General features: G+C 38.2%; 1 protein-coding gene across 2 annotated transcripts; it reads right to left on the bottom strand.

Moving 5' to 3' along the window:
• Positions 1–15,255, bottom strand: zgc:92275 (cholesterol 7-desaturase nvd). Of its 2 annotated transcripts, XM_042509774.1 has the most exons (7): positions 14,697–15,255; positions 9,225–9,413; positions 8,096–8,274; positions 6,846–6,971; positions 6,087–6,206; positions 3,948–4,124; positions 1–622 (listed from the first exon to the last, which is right to left on the bottom strand). In XM_042509774.1, exons 1-7 carry the CDS (start codon positions 15,082–15,084, stop codon positions 461–463), a joined length of 1,341 nt encoding a protein of 446 aa, XP_042365708.1. In that variant the 5' UTR covers positions 15,085–15,255; the 3' UTR covers positions 1–460. The 2 variants fall into 2 exon arrangements, with proteins under 2 accessions (XP_042365708.1, XP_042365709.1); XM_042509775.1 differs by lacking the exon at positions 3,948–4,124.
• Between the last annotated feature and the right edge of the window lie 182 nt (positions 15,256–15,437).

Genomic DNA, 15,437 nt, shown 5'->3' with positions numbered 1-15,437 from the left:
ATTAACTCATATCAAAGAAAACACAGATCAGACTGTACTGGTTACACGTATATCCTGTTTATGTATAATTCACATATTGCAGAGAAAAGTGACAATCTAATGATCTTATCGGCGTTAAAACGAGGCAATTGTGGTGTGCGTAGTATTGCTTCTTTTGTATTTTAGCACTGGTTCATTATAATTTCACATTCAAGGGCTGAATCCTTTCACACACTGACAGCTATAGGCACTTGCGTATATAAAGCTGTTAAGTCGAATTATCCACTTCAATTAGACTTATAAAAGGAGGTTATAAGGTTAAACGTAAGGTTCAGGCTTTTAAAAGAGGCAGGTGTCCCGTCATTTATTACACGTGAGAGATAAAAATCAATCCTGGACGCCCACCTCTGAGACCTCTGATTAATGTCAACCCTGACCTGACATCTTCTCTGCTGATCTCTCCTGCTGTAGTTCAGCGGGGTCAGAAGTCTAAAGTGTCGCGCTGGTATTGCAGCCGCGGGCTGTTCTCGCTGTAGAACTGACTGAACCAGCGCCTGTGCTTCTGGATGGCTGCGTCCTCCTTCACCAGGAGAGGCTTGGAGATGTACTTCTTATTGTTCCAGATCATCACGTCCCGCTCAAACTGCACACAAGAAAACAGAAGAAGGTCACTGCACAGGCTTGTACACTTGAGTAAATATGAATGGTAATTTATGTTAACACATATGATGTATTGTAGGCGTGGATGGATTACTGAACAGGCCTACAGGACACAAGCCCAGGAGGGACTCGTCTGACTTTCACCTGCAAAATGTCACTCAAATTAACATATACAGACCAGGAGGAGATTTCAAACAGACATAAAACGCCCCGCAAAGGAAGTGCAAACAGACAAAATGACTACAAAAAGGGGCTTAACAACCACAAAGAAAAACAAATTGACCAAAACACCAATAACATTACCACAGAGAGACACAAAACCCCATGAAATTACCACACTAAGACACAAAATAACCACAAAGGGACCACAAAGAGACAAAATGGATATAAAGGAGGGCAAAACAACCACAAAGACACACAAAATGACCGAAACCCTATAAAATTACCACAAAGAGATACGAAATGACCACAATGAACTGCAAAGAGAGAAAATTACTAGAGAAGGAGCAAACCAATTGGGGCAGAGAGACAACCAACAAAAACAACCGAAAAACCTGCAAAATTACCAGGAAGAGTTACAAAATGACCATGAAACCCACAAAATGACTACAAAGACACACAAAGTGACCAAAAAACCCACAAAATTACCTGAAAGAGACACAAAATGACCACAAAAACCCACAAAATCAATCAAAATGAAAAATAACCACACAGAGATGTAAAAAGACAACAAAAAGAGATGGAAACCACCCCAGAATCTGAGCCTTTGCTCCTATGTGGTGGAGACATTTCCATATCTGTACCCACAGGCTGACTGTCTCATAATCCACCCGTGATTATAGGTTTATTTTAAAACCTTCTAGTCAATTATACATGTTTGTTTTTATGCTCAGCGCTTCCTCATCCTCATTACTTCCCTCCAGCACTTGTTAATAAAACAGGTGACACAGTTAAAGAAGATTTGAGAAAAACAAACAAACACACTTTCACTTTACAGGGATTAAAAATCAAATAATGACTAAAAAAACTTCCTTTTTTAACCGTCTTGCTGCATTAATTTATTAGAATTAATCGGCAGGGCTTTCTGTGTGAAGCTGATTAAATGTCACTCCACTGTTTCTCCATCAGCTGCTGAGATTTGGCATTTCGTTTCAAACTCAAACTCCACCTCTTGAAATGTCGTTAAACCGAGGCTCCTCTGGTGGCTCTTTGTTAATGCCAGAAACAAAACGACAAAATTTAACCCATTCAGAACCCGGTTATTTTCAAAACAGTGTATTTCTACTGTAAATTCTCACATAAATCATTAGCAAAAAACTTTCTTACTCTCTTCATTCTTGAATCAAGTAGTTCTTCATTTAATTCTGATTTTTTTTATTATCATTTCATTTTGGTAAAGTTCTTGTCAGGCTGCGTATTTTCAGTTCACTTATTATGGTAATGAGAAAAATGATTAGCAGAGAAAAATGTTTATATTCTCAAATGTATAGAAAAAAGTATTGTTATGGTATCCACACTTAAGATTTACAAAAATTCAAACTGTGCCCGGTCCTGAAAACACAGGCATCTACTGATATGTGTCTGTAAGAGGCCACATTATTGCATTAGCACCTCAGCAGCAGAGCCAGAAAGGTCAGAGGATGTTGGTGCAGTATTTTGGAGGAAGGATTAAATTTCGAAAATCCGAGTCTGCTTCAGCTTACTGTCAGTTACACTTAAAGTGGGGCTGCTAATAACGTGGTAAAAAGGGGAAAGCTTTCAGCCGCTAGGGGGCGCCAATGGAGGCTGGCAAAATAAATTATATATAATTATATAAATTATAAAATAAATAAATTCCAACAAAACATTTTCAGTATTTCTAATTAAAACAACGGTTTAGTCTATTTCATAATGACAACCCTTTCTCTTGAAAATTATGGGGTTTTTTTTTGGGGGGGGGGGGTCATTTTTTTTTTCTTATTTTGTATGCGACCAACAAACAAAAAGCACATTGGACCTTTTCAGGCTCCAGACATGTCTGTGGGTGGACCTGTCTTTGAGAACGGCACACAATCACCCTCTGCATCTGTTTTCTGTGACTGATCCAACTGCTAAACTTATTTTGGCCAAATTCTTAAGGACGCTTTAGTGCAAGCCCACCCATTACCTATTCAGAAAAAATACTTTTATCTTTTGTTTTCTGAGCCAATTCATTGTTTTTCCATTTCTTAACCCAGCGACTGTGTTCTTTCGCTTCACCACACAGCTAATTATCAAGTTTAATGAGAGCTATTTACACCTTTTCTGTGACTGTGTGGTGTTACTTCTGGTGCCAGCGAGGAGGAAGAGTTAAACCAAAGGCTGAGTGGGAGGCAAATGCACACAAAGATCCCTCCACATCACAGCAATCCTAAATTACAAACTCACCACGAATACACAACAGTCTTCTAAAAGAGGTATGTAAATTATAATCATGCAGATCAGATACTTTAATTTAAGTAATATCAGTTATACATAACTCCTACAAACAACTGCACTACAATCAGTTCAATAAAAATGTAAATGCACGTTTAATAAACCACATTTTGTATTTAACACTCTACTATTTTCAATGCAATCATCAACTGGCGTGAACAGACTGCCTGTCGCAACAAATGCAGCTACAGAGCCAGTTTTTGATACTGATTGTTTTTTCACTGGTGAGGGGATACTTGGCTGAATTCTTTTTTAAGGGGTACATTATTGAAAATAGTTGCATATTATGTATATTATGCATACAGGGTTTGTACAGATAAAGGTGGGTCAAATTCAAGGACTTTCAAGTTTTCATTTTTATTTTTAAGGGTGAAATTGTTTTCTCCACAACCAGCTGTTGCAAGAAAATTGTGCAAATTTGTAAATGGAGCAAACGTGCTACCACGGCCTAAAATATATTATTAATTAACTGCTGCTTATTGACTGCATGATTACAGATAAAAACTAATGGCTGACGGTGAGCCAGTGTGTGTTTTTCTTACCATTTAAATTTTTCACCAACAGTGCATTGCTTCCTAGTTCAAACTAATACATCTTATAAAATAATTCATCTTTCAGTTGTCCTCTCAAGTATTCAAGTACCTTTCAAGGTATTAAATGATTTAATTCATAAGTGTTGAATTCAAGTACTTCAAGGACCTCAAGCACCTTGTATGAACCTCATGTACATACTGTCGCAGTCTTTTGCTGCTGGACAGTATTTTGACGAGGGTGCAGAGACTGAGAAACACAGTAAAAACCAAACAGCGTGACGGACTGTGTGACTGATAGCAGAAGGCCCGTGTGTACTGCACCTGAATGCACTCTGCTTTGAGGATGAATTTGGGCACCAGCGGTGGGATATTAGACTGATAGAAGATGGTGTGAGAGACAGACTGCAGCAGAGGCTCCACTGGAGTCACACACTGCACGATGACCCCCCGACCCAAGAAACTGTGGTCAAACAGCAGAAACACCACTCCTGGACCCACCTGAAACACAGACAGATGTATGAGATCACTGTGTATTCATTTTTTACATATGCATGTTGTATTAAAATATCTAAATAATGATTTATGTACAGTATATATATAACAAAGTGTTAGAACACTTTAGAATTTCTTTTAGATAATATGGAAAACTTAGTTGGAATAAATGAATTTGTATGGGTTACCGACTTAAATACTTGTGTTCATAATTATGGTAAATAAGCATTTAGTTACCAGATTTATAAACACAATTTTTATTAATGTTAAATCCTCATAAAATTAAAATTTTACAGTGTTATGCATTGTTACCACGATTATGAGCAAGTTGATTTCTAATAAAACATCAAATTTGTCCAACAAATGTTTCCACATTATTTAAAACGAATTTTAAAGTAATTAACAAAATTAAATATAACATGACAAAAAAAATAAATAAAACAACAAAAAAAATGATAATAAATTATATTTTGAGTTATTTAAACACAGGCCCATCTTACAGAGTTTTTATATAGAAACAGTGTGTTGATCAGACCTGAACGCAGATGATTTATTAGAGAACGACTCCTTTACATGCATGATTAAGCCCAGTAATGACCGCCTCTCATATTGTCATGTATATAATTTCATCCAACAATGAGGCTGCTAACATCCCCCTCCTACATGCATTACAGTAACCATCTTCCCCCTTTGTGTTGGATCTTATAGGATCCTCCTCCCTCTGCAACTGGTGAAACTCCTGAGATTAGTGGTTTCAGAGAACACTTATTTATCATATAAAATTCACTATTCAAGATGAAAGGAGTAGTTGCTAATGACCCAGGCAAAACTAAAGCGTCATTTCGCACCAGACCGTCATTTTTCTCTGCTGTACCTATATGAACACTGAGTTCAGACCACCTCCTGGTTCTGTAATTATCGCTTTTGTTCTAACCCACACAGTTCACATGTTCGGGCCCTGTGCAGTTTTTGGGGCTGCACCAAATGTCACTCTTACATGTGAAGCTTCTGTTGAGGTTTTAAATGTCTACAGCATGAATAGTCATGCCAAAAAAACTCTGCAGCATCTAAATGATGACTTAGAATTGAATGTCAACATAATGAATGAAACTTCAAACTATTCGGTACAGCTCTAACTGTTTTCATGAACACTTAAAATCTGCACTAAGAGAAACACTATATAATAATAATAATAATAATAAAAATAAAAATAATAATAATAGAAGTCATACAATAATGATAATAATTTAACATTCATTTACAGAAATACAGTTCTGTGCTCTTGAGTTGAGTTACAGTATATATTTTTATCTGGAAAGCCATGAAGGTGAGTGATCACCGTTTAAATTTTAACAGAATTATTGCTTAAAAAAGTGTATGTGGACTATGGGACTAAACCCAAACAACAATCTACATTATATTTGTTTATTTGTTTTTATTTTTATTGACTTTTGTCTGTTATTCTTCTTGTTTTTTAAAGAATTGTCGTTGTTTCCTAAGTAGCAATGATGTGTAGACGAAGGAACCGCCGCTGACACCGACTTGGTTGCATAAGAATTAATTTATTACAACAAAGTTCAGCATCCACCAGGCACCATGGTCTGCCAGGGAGAAGATTCAGGACCAATGCGAATCTCTGTCTTACAACTCATGCATGTCTCTTAAATAGGTACAAGCATCTACACATTCATCAGTAAACATTCCTCACCTATTGTGTTCAATCACAAAAATAAACCCTCAAGGGGCCACAGTCCATGTCATTTAAGCCTAGTATCAATATTCTACTCATCTAACTCCGAGACGTAATCATCCCTAGACCTCTGACCTCAAGATAAGACCCAAACAAACAAAGCATAATACACCTCAGAATCTTTATGTCTTCCTGACGTCATGGCCAGACAGGTACAGTTGAGTTTTTATTCGGTTATATGTTTGCACTAAAGGGTAAATATATGAACTTAACTGTACCTGTCTGGCCACGACACGAACATCCAGAAGAGGCCAGTGGCATCCAAACACAGTGAGCGAATGCTTCACCAACATTCGAGAACAATGCTTGTTAGGCTCTGACTCTGGTTCCCACTGAACCTTAAATAAACACACAAACATGCAGATGACAAAAAACATAAAGACGCATCCAGAAACAGAAATACAATGATCAACAGTCCTCCAAGTGTTCATCCCACATGATTTGTGCAAAGGACTGTCAGAAATTTGGAATTCAGACAATGATTTCTATTTTTAAAAATTCTGGCTGAAGAGTGTTATTTTGATCATTTTTATTTCTGTGCCTGCAGTTTAAAGGCATGTTTTCTTTAAAATTTGCCAAAAAGAGAAAAAAAACAACGACCAAAAGAATTTAGAGAAAAATAAAATTGCCAAAAATATTTTAAAAATCTCTAAAACATTTTAAAAGAAAAAAAAATCACCAATTTTTTTTTAAAAAATTACCTAAAATTTTACTGACCAAAAATTGCTAAAAGAAAAAAAGGCATATATTCTTCTTCTTTTTCTTCTCACATGCTAGAAACACCTGATTTTAAATTATTGCATTTAATATTTTCAATTTAAAAAATAAAGAAAATGTGGTTATTTCTCTTCTGGCATGGCCTAAAACAGTATGTTAAGAATGTCCTTAATGCTTTTGAAATTTTTGAACTAATTTGGCATGGAGGATTGTAAAAGCACCATTATGAGTGGTATCTTCCAGCTGAGACAGATTCTTACCTTCCAGTCATGCCGCAAAAATTCCCATGTTTTGCTGTTGGTGTAACGCAGATCTACTCCGCTGACAATGCCTGGCGTGTGCAGGTGAGCCAGGTGAGCGATGTCTGCTGCATTTTCCGGGATCTCCTGTAGGGGTGAGAGTCAAGTCAGGTTTAGTCAAATAAATTTCTGGAGCACATGTAAAACATGAGCTGACCCAAGTGCTTTATGAAAAGGCAGAATGACAAAGTCACAGAAAACACAACAAAATCAAGCAAAAACGCAGGCAGAGACCAAGATAAAATAAATGAGTAATGCAAAACAGCCATTATAAGAGGCCCATTAGTATTATCAATTTAAGTACATTAACAAGCCAAAAGAGAGTTGAGCTTTAAGCTGTACTTTTCAACAGTTTAGTGGAGGAGCACATCTAATGTGGCTCGCAATTTGTTCCACAGATTGGGGCCCACAATCAAGATGCCACTATGCTTCTGCCGAGTCCAGGACCTGAGTGACCCAGGTGGGGTGTAGCAGATTAAAAGATCAGGTAATTATGAGTTAACCAATCCAAGTGCTATACAAACAAAAAGTTAAGTCTTAAAATGAACTCTAAAACAGACAGGGAGTCAGTGTGGGGGGGGCGGCGAGTACAGAGGAATTAATGCTGCAGCATCATTCTGCACATACTGCTTATTGCAAACACCTGACACCTTTTTTTATTTTCAAATTAACTGAAACATCTTCACTGTGAGCAAATAAAATCAGAATCAGAATAGAAATACTTGATTGAATTGTGGTCCGTCACAGTCGCTCTGATGCCAAGCATAGAGAATTTTATGTAAAAATAAGTACAAGCCCAAAGTATATAAAAAAATAAAATATATGATAAAAATACAGTAATAATAAAACAATGTTAACACTAGTATGTAAAATATTTAAAATGATAAATATGCATAATGTGTTGAGTGTGTAAAGAATATTAAACTATGTGCTACAAAACAATATATATAATCTAAATCATATACAAAGTTAAAAATATAAAGAATGTATGTATGATGCAACAATGTTCAACACAATATATGCATACGTAGGTAGGAATAATAGTGTGAATATATACAATATATGAAATATGCGTAAGAGATGTTAAATACACATTCAAGAGTTGGAAGAATATTGCACTGATTAAAGCACAGTTCAGACAGTGTGTACTGAATTCTTTAAATTACTAAACTGAATTAAAAACACATCCACACACATAAATATGCACCTACCTCTATGTGAGCGTTGATGAAATGTTCAGTTCTCCCCCGATAGACCCACTCGCCCTTCGTGATTTCCTGCTGCTCTGGGACGATCCACTGAGGATCTTCTCCGTCGCAGTGAAACCAAACCAGGATCTGACCGTTGACCTCACAGCTGGGCCAGCAGCGCACCTTTGCAAACTCGGGCACTGAATGACAAAATAAAAATAAAACCCAGTTTCTTCCATCTGCAGGTATATGGGAAATAGGTAGCATTTTATTTGCTTAATAGTATATTCCCAGCTTCAACACTGTATTTCAAATATGACCAACAAATATTGTGGCCTATTGACTCTTGATAAGACAACTTTAGCTAATTTAATGAATAAACACTATAGAAAATGACATAATACCATAAAGTCAGTTAATCAACTGATCATATTCGTGATCCTTAGGGGATATAACATTTTTATGAGGGGGCACTCCTTTCCTCTAGTGCCACCTTCTGGACCAATTCTCAACTTTGTACACAAATTAATGTACAGATCTGAACAAAATATGTCCAGATTGGCTGTAAATATTCATGTTCTCTGGGGTATCAAGCTTGATACTTTTCGCTGACCCCTTGACCTTTCTACAAGCGCCACCATGGGCCCGAGTTTTTAAACTATACACAAAAATTTCAGCATCTCTTGCACCAACACACAGGCCGAAATGTTCAGGTTAGCCACCAGATATCTGTCACAAGATATCCTGCAGCACCACCCTCAGGCACTACCTTTGCATTTTACTGCTGAGGCTCTGAGAACAGCTTAAATATCAAGATCTTGTTTCTTCCACAACCAGGAAAGGCTTTTCCCATTTTAGAAACCGTAAAAGACCTACAAGTAACGTGTGTGAAAGGGTTCAATTAATTGCATTTTTTCAAAATAATGAATGAGCTATAATTAGCAAGCAGCGAGGAATAATCTCTTAAATGAGAAAAAAATATATTGACCAGCGATAAAATCACTTGTTAGTTGCAGCCCTAGTTAATTGTAAATTTAGATTATATACTAAATCGAGGTATATCATAGCGCTGAGACACTGTAATTTCTTATTTAATGCTACATGTGTTTTGCAGAATAAAAATCTATTGGAAACCAGCTTTAATTCATACCTTTCTCTGCATAGGGGATCCTCACACACTTGCCATCGCTCCCTCGAAACTGCCATCCATGAAAAGGGCATTCGATGCAGCTTCCCACCACTCGTCCTCCAACGGCCAGGTTGGCCCCCAGGTGAGGGCAGTAGGCTTCCAACACGTGGGCCTTCCAATCCTGGCCCCGAAACACTGCCACCTGCTCACCTTGGGAAAAATATAACATTCACGAAAACAACTTTAAACTATCTCATGAATGAGCTGCCACTTTGAAACACAACGGTAGCTGCAACACCTGAAATGTAAATACAAAAAAATGAAATCAGCAACTTGGTATGAAATGTTTCACAAACTTCTGTGGTGGAACCCAAAATCAGAAATGTTCAAACTCTATACATAAAGGCTTAAACAGATATGTTGTAGGTGCCTTTAAATGCTTATTTTGGCTTTCGCCACCCTCATTCCACCGTCTGTCTTTTGTAAATGATAAGTTGCAAAGTTTGAAAGTTAAAGTCACTGATTTAGATGGTAACACTCGGCCTGGTCCAGAGATAGATCACAGCTGCGGTACAGTAGGTCTCGGGACCCACTTTGTATGATGCATGTTTGAACTAAATTTGGGCTCAATCAGATGCCATATGTTGCAACGTGTCCTCCAAACCTTTTGGTCACATAGGACTTTTGTTTGTAGTCTACCATCTAGTGTGACCTACAGGAGCATTTGTTAAATACTGTAAGTGTCCCTGATGGTGGCAGGCGATCAACACGCGCTCATACCTAAATGACAAAAGAGGTCGCACAGTTGCAGTTTTGAACATGTAGTTTATGTTGTGAAATGGTCACAGTCGCACCAACACTGCTTTTTTAAGTTTGGAAAAAAAAAACAATCTTGTGGTTTGGGGTAAAATAAGTATGTTTGTTACTAACACAGAAAACGTGACGACAATGTCAACATGACGATGATGTCAACATGAGGACGATGTCAACGTGACGACGATGTCAACGTGACGACGATGTCAACGTGACAACGATGTCAACGTAACCACAATATCAATATAACCATGATGTCAACGTAACTATGATTTTAATGTCACTATAATGTCAACGTAACAAAGATGTCAATGTGACAACAATGACAACGTGACGACTATTTCAACCTGATGACGATATGTACGTGACGACAATGTCAACATGACGACAACCATGTCAACGAGAAGACAATGTCAACAAGACCATATCAACGAGACAATGATGTCAACATAACTATCACGTCAACATAACTATCATGTCAAGGGAGCAAAGATGTCAATGTGACGACTATGTCAACATGATGACGATAGCAACCTAGTGATGATGACAGCGTGACAGTGAATTCAGCAAGACAACTATGTCAACTTGATGATGATGTCAACTTAACGACGATGTCAACGTGTCGACATTGTCAACGAGACAACATTGTCAGTGTGACAACACTGTCAACGTGAAGATGATTACTATGGCCACTAATGGTCACTGCCTCTCAAAAAAACATAAATATGGGTCATAAGATGTATGAGGTCATATTCTGCAGGAAGACGGGCTCACATGCTGAGCCTGCTGTATCTACTGTATTTGACCTGACCTTTGGCTGAACCGCAGTGTTCAGATTGCGCCCAGATTAGCACTGGCTGGGTGTTTAAGAGTAACCACTGAGCCAGCTCCAGCAGTGTCTAGTCAGATTACTCCTCAGTAAAATTCTTAGAAATCCAAGATGAGGCTCATCCAAATGAGGGGTGACACAGCAGAGCACTGCCGTCCCCAGAACTGAACCACAGCGCAGAGCGTGGGAGCAGCGCAGGGGAAAAGACCCACTAGGCAGAATTTAATATATGATGTAAACAGATGACTGCAGAGAAAAGTTAGGAGACACTGCAGTCATTCACAGCAGGATGCAGAACCTGAAGGGGGCCACGGTTTGACAGGGACAGGGCCAGGGACAAGAGGAGGAGAAAGGAGACCGGAGGATATGCAAGAAAAACACAATTCTGTCATATTTACTTAAGCATCACAGACAGAAGGGCATTTAAAACAGTCTGTACTTCACTTACTGTTTTCCAACATGTACAGTACACACATTTAGCGACCCCCACTTTGTTAACCATTGATACGCATCACATTTTTAATGTGTGGAGCTAATAACCTGCTGCACGGGTGCTTGCCAAACTAGAATTACGGCCTCATGGTTGTATCCTTCCACCAAACAGGCAGGTTGCAGTTTACATCCACGTCTGTCCAGATTGGTTTGTAGCATGATAGTCGACACGCTTCAAACACGGATGTTGTTGTAATGAAGCTACAAATTCTAAAAACTCGGATGCAAACAAATCGTCAACGCGGCAGCACAGAACATCTATACTATTATAGCAGTTTCAAGGTGCGTGCCCAAGATAAGTGTCACCAGTTCAGTATCTGACCAAATATCTCCCCCTCTATTCCTCAGTCATGGCGTTAAATAATAGCCAAATAAAAGTTTTTGCAGAACATTTTGAAGTCACAGTGAAGTTTACCTTTGGCCTTGTGCAAATAATGTGTCACATCTTCATCACTATTCTTTCAGACATTTGTGTGAAATTCTGTCATAATTAGCGTATGAATTCTTGAGTTACGGCCAAAAACAATTGTTTGAGAGGTCACAGTGACCTTTGACCACCAACTTCTAATAATTTAATTGTTGAGTCGAAATGGATGTTCAGGCCACATTTCAGGAAAAATACTCAAGGCGTTCTTGAGATATCACAGTCACAAGAATAAGACAGACACAGTCACAGTGACCTCTACCATTGATTACCAATTTCTTCACCAATCCCAGTGGACGTTTGTGCCAAATTAAAAAAAAAAAAAAAAAGCCCCTAAGGCATTTTTGAGATATTCACGGGTGAGGAGGCATAAAAATCAAATATATAAAGCAGCTAATCAGTCAACATGTGATAAAGATTCATAAAATGAAACACAACATTAAACTTGACACATCGTTCTTGACTGAAGGTCCACGGTCTGGGAAAAGCTAATAAACAGATTTTAAGTTGGGATTCTTTTATTAAATTATCACTGTATTTTTTATTTATTTTATTTTGGTGCTAAAACTATAGTTGATTGATCAATTAGTCAATAATGAAGTGACAGCAATTTGGATTGAATAAGTTTTCAACAGAGTGTACAAAACATTCTCTATTTACAGCTTATCAAATGTGATTATTTGCTTATTTTGTCTGTTTTGTTTTATCACCATTATTATCGATTAAATATATTAGTGTTTTGGACTTTTGGTTGCACAAAACAAGTCAAAAACATCACCTCAACCTAAATAACCTTATTATGACAGACATTAATAAATTAAGCATTTGTTGATAAGAAAAGTATCATGGCTGATCCTCTCTGCAAGACCAGGCGTTTCTTTTTACTGGTGTGTCTCTTTTTCAGGTAGAAAACCTTTCATATTCTGTTTATCTGTGGCAGGTGACGTGACAGACACATAAAAGCAGCACGCGCTCTTTGAAACCTTTTTGAACTCAAACTCAAAGAAACTCTGTGAAGAGATCAAACAGTCCCACCGCGCATCAACACGAGAATAACTAATCTAAAATGTGAGCCACGTAACTGTTTTAAATCGCACAGCGATGAAAAGTTGCCGAAATAAACCATATATATTGCCAGGTGAAATAGATTTAAACTTCGTAACAGAGCTGCAACATATCAGGCAGCACATGCAGAGACGGGATGACACGTTTGAAGCTTTAAAGCTGTGAATGATGAGTTTTATATGATCACAGAGAGACGTGATGCAGGATAGACTGGCTGTCGGATCATAAACACTGAGTCAAAGAGATCAGCTAGTGCTCTTAAGTCAGTCATAAGTGACTTCATAAGATTCATTTGATTTTAAAAGACATGGTGATGTTAAAAGATTTTGATGCGAATAATTCAAGACCTTCTGCATGAAATGGATCCACTTAATGTTTGAATGACGAGGATATAACCTACAGAAATGGACTCAAAAAGGTTCAACTTTATGTTTGCTGCACCTTTAACTGAAGATTTATCAATATATAATTTTGCTTTTTAGTATAATAATAAATAAAACATTGAAATGTGTCAGCTTAGCTCTGGGAATTATAATTACATTATTTTTTTTACCTTTTATAGCCTGCATAAAAACATTAATCAGGGAAAAGATTAATCAGGGGCAGACTGAATGATACTGAAAACATTGTTAGTTGAAGCTTTACTGCCATTATGTAATAATTTAAATGCCTGCATCTCCATAACACTTTTAAGTCAAACAAGCAGTTTAAAGCTTAACGCATCTGAAACAATAAGGCTTTGTTCATAAAGACGAGCGTTACTAAGCACCATGATCGCTAAACAAAAAGGGCAGGCCATTGTTTTTCAAAGGTATACTTTTAAAAAACTTTGTAAATGGAGCTTGTTTGTCCTATCCAAGCAACTCAACCTCAAACACAGTCAAACACAGGGAGGCCAGGTTGAACGGCGAAAATCAGGGTTGTAGAAAGGCCAGCAGTGGCAACTAAGACAAGAAACTGTGCCATCTTTGTTTAATTAAAGTAAATGTTCAAAGAATAATCACAGTTGTATCATCTGTACTAACAATAGCACTTAATATAATATAGAGACTAAATTATATTAATTAAGGTAATTTAAAAAAGAATGCATAGCTGAGTGAGTCTGATTTAGGGATGTAGGGGTGGGCGATATCGATATTATCAATACTGAGATATGAGATATCGTCTGGATATTGTATGTAAGTTTTAAAGGCTGTGCGACAGGAAAGTGGTGATATTTTGGGATCTCGCCAGACCTGCTCTGTTTTATTATTTGCTTCTACACCCTTAGTCACTAAATCCACATTATTGATGAGTGTTTATCAAATATCTCATTGCGTAAATAATTTGTCAAAGCACCAGTAGTCATTTTTACATTATTATTGCAATATCTTACCAAGGTATGTAGAGAAAATTATTGTGATATTTGATTTTCTCCATATTACCCAGCCCTGTGTGAATGTAATTACTGTAAATACGACATTTAATTTTCTGTGCACTGAGAATTACAAAATCTTGTTAAAGGTCTCGTGTGTAAGATTTAGTGGCATCTATAGGTGAGTTTGCAGATTGCAACCAACTGAAACTTCTCCCAGGTGCCAAGCATGGAGAACTAAGGTCGCAAAAGTCACTAAACAGACCTGCTCCATATGTAGGTTATTAAAACACAACTCTAGTTAACATTTATTTTTACAGTGTGGCTAAATATTGTCTGTTGGAGGGCATGATGAATTATTTTTCAAAATGAAATACAATTTATTTCTGCTACTTTGGTGTCTTATGATGGTTACCCACTGTTGATCCTTTTTATCCAGCAATTACTGCTACATGCTGTAAGATTACGGCATCTATTTCATGTTTTAAGCAATGCAACCATCACTGATTGTCCTACCTAGCACAGAGACACTTTTGACCTCCCCTCTCTGCAGCAGGTGCGAGTCCAGCACTCGGTACCAGCCGTTTGGATACACCGGGGGCAGCTCTCCGGTTTTCCTCCTGCGGCGCACCTCGTTTGCAGCCCTGGCTCTGGAGCGACCGTCCTCGGCGATGTAGCCCACATCATCGGGGCCCCTGAGCAGCTCCAGAGGACCAAAGAGCAGCCGGTACAGCCACCCTACAGCGAGGAGGGAAACTCCGGTCAAGACGCAGAGCACAGCGCGCGCGAGCAGACCCGTTTCCCTCCATACCGGATACCCGGTGACTGCTGGGTCCCCGCTTTGTGTGATCAACATCGCACCTACACCCAGCCCAGTAATCACAGCCACCTTCCCGGTGCACATGCTCCCACTGTGTCCGCGCCTCTCAGCGTCTCTGTCGGTGAGGTTGACATGTGATAGTTGTCTGGACGCTTTGGAGACGAGATTTGCCACTTTGTTTAAGCCACACCCGGCTGGCGTTTGGCACCGAGCAAAACTTTTATTTAGGGCCCCTTGTTTTCTCTGTGCTGCTAACAACCCACCTGGATTTGCCTGATTAGATTACATGAGATCAGAACAGCTCTGTGCAAATGTTTTCAAAATAAAAGCACTGAGAATATTTGGTCCTGTGGCCTTCTTTCATTCTTTAAGGTTGCTAATCACCACAAAAACAGTTTTTTTCAGACTGCAAACGTGAAACTGGCTGAACCCTTAAA

This window comes from Plectropomus leopardus, chromosome 20, assembly GCF_008729295.1.
Source record: "Plectropomus leopardus isolate mb chromosome 20, YSFRI_Pleo_2.0, whole genome shotgun sequence".
In the NCBI taxonomy this organism is placed as follows: Eukaryota; Metazoa; Chordata; class Actinopteri; order Perciformes; family Serranidae; genus Plectropomus; species Plectropomus leopardus.
This window is presented reverse-complemented; position numbering and strand designations above follow the sequence as displayed.

Coding starts and splice junctions, on each gene's coding strand:
- zgc:92275 (XM_042509774.1), bottom strand. CDS start 15,084: ATGTGCACCGGGAAGGTGGCTGTGATTACTGGGCTGGGTGTAGGTGCG. Junction 8,275..9,224: donor GATCCCCTATGCAGAGAAAG/GTATGAATTAAA, acceptor TTTGTCATTCAG/TGCCCGAGTTTGCAAAGGTG. Junction 6,972..8,095: donor TCATCAACGCTCACATAGAG/GTAGGTGCATAT, acceptor TCACCCCTACAG/GAGATCCCGGAAAATGCAGC.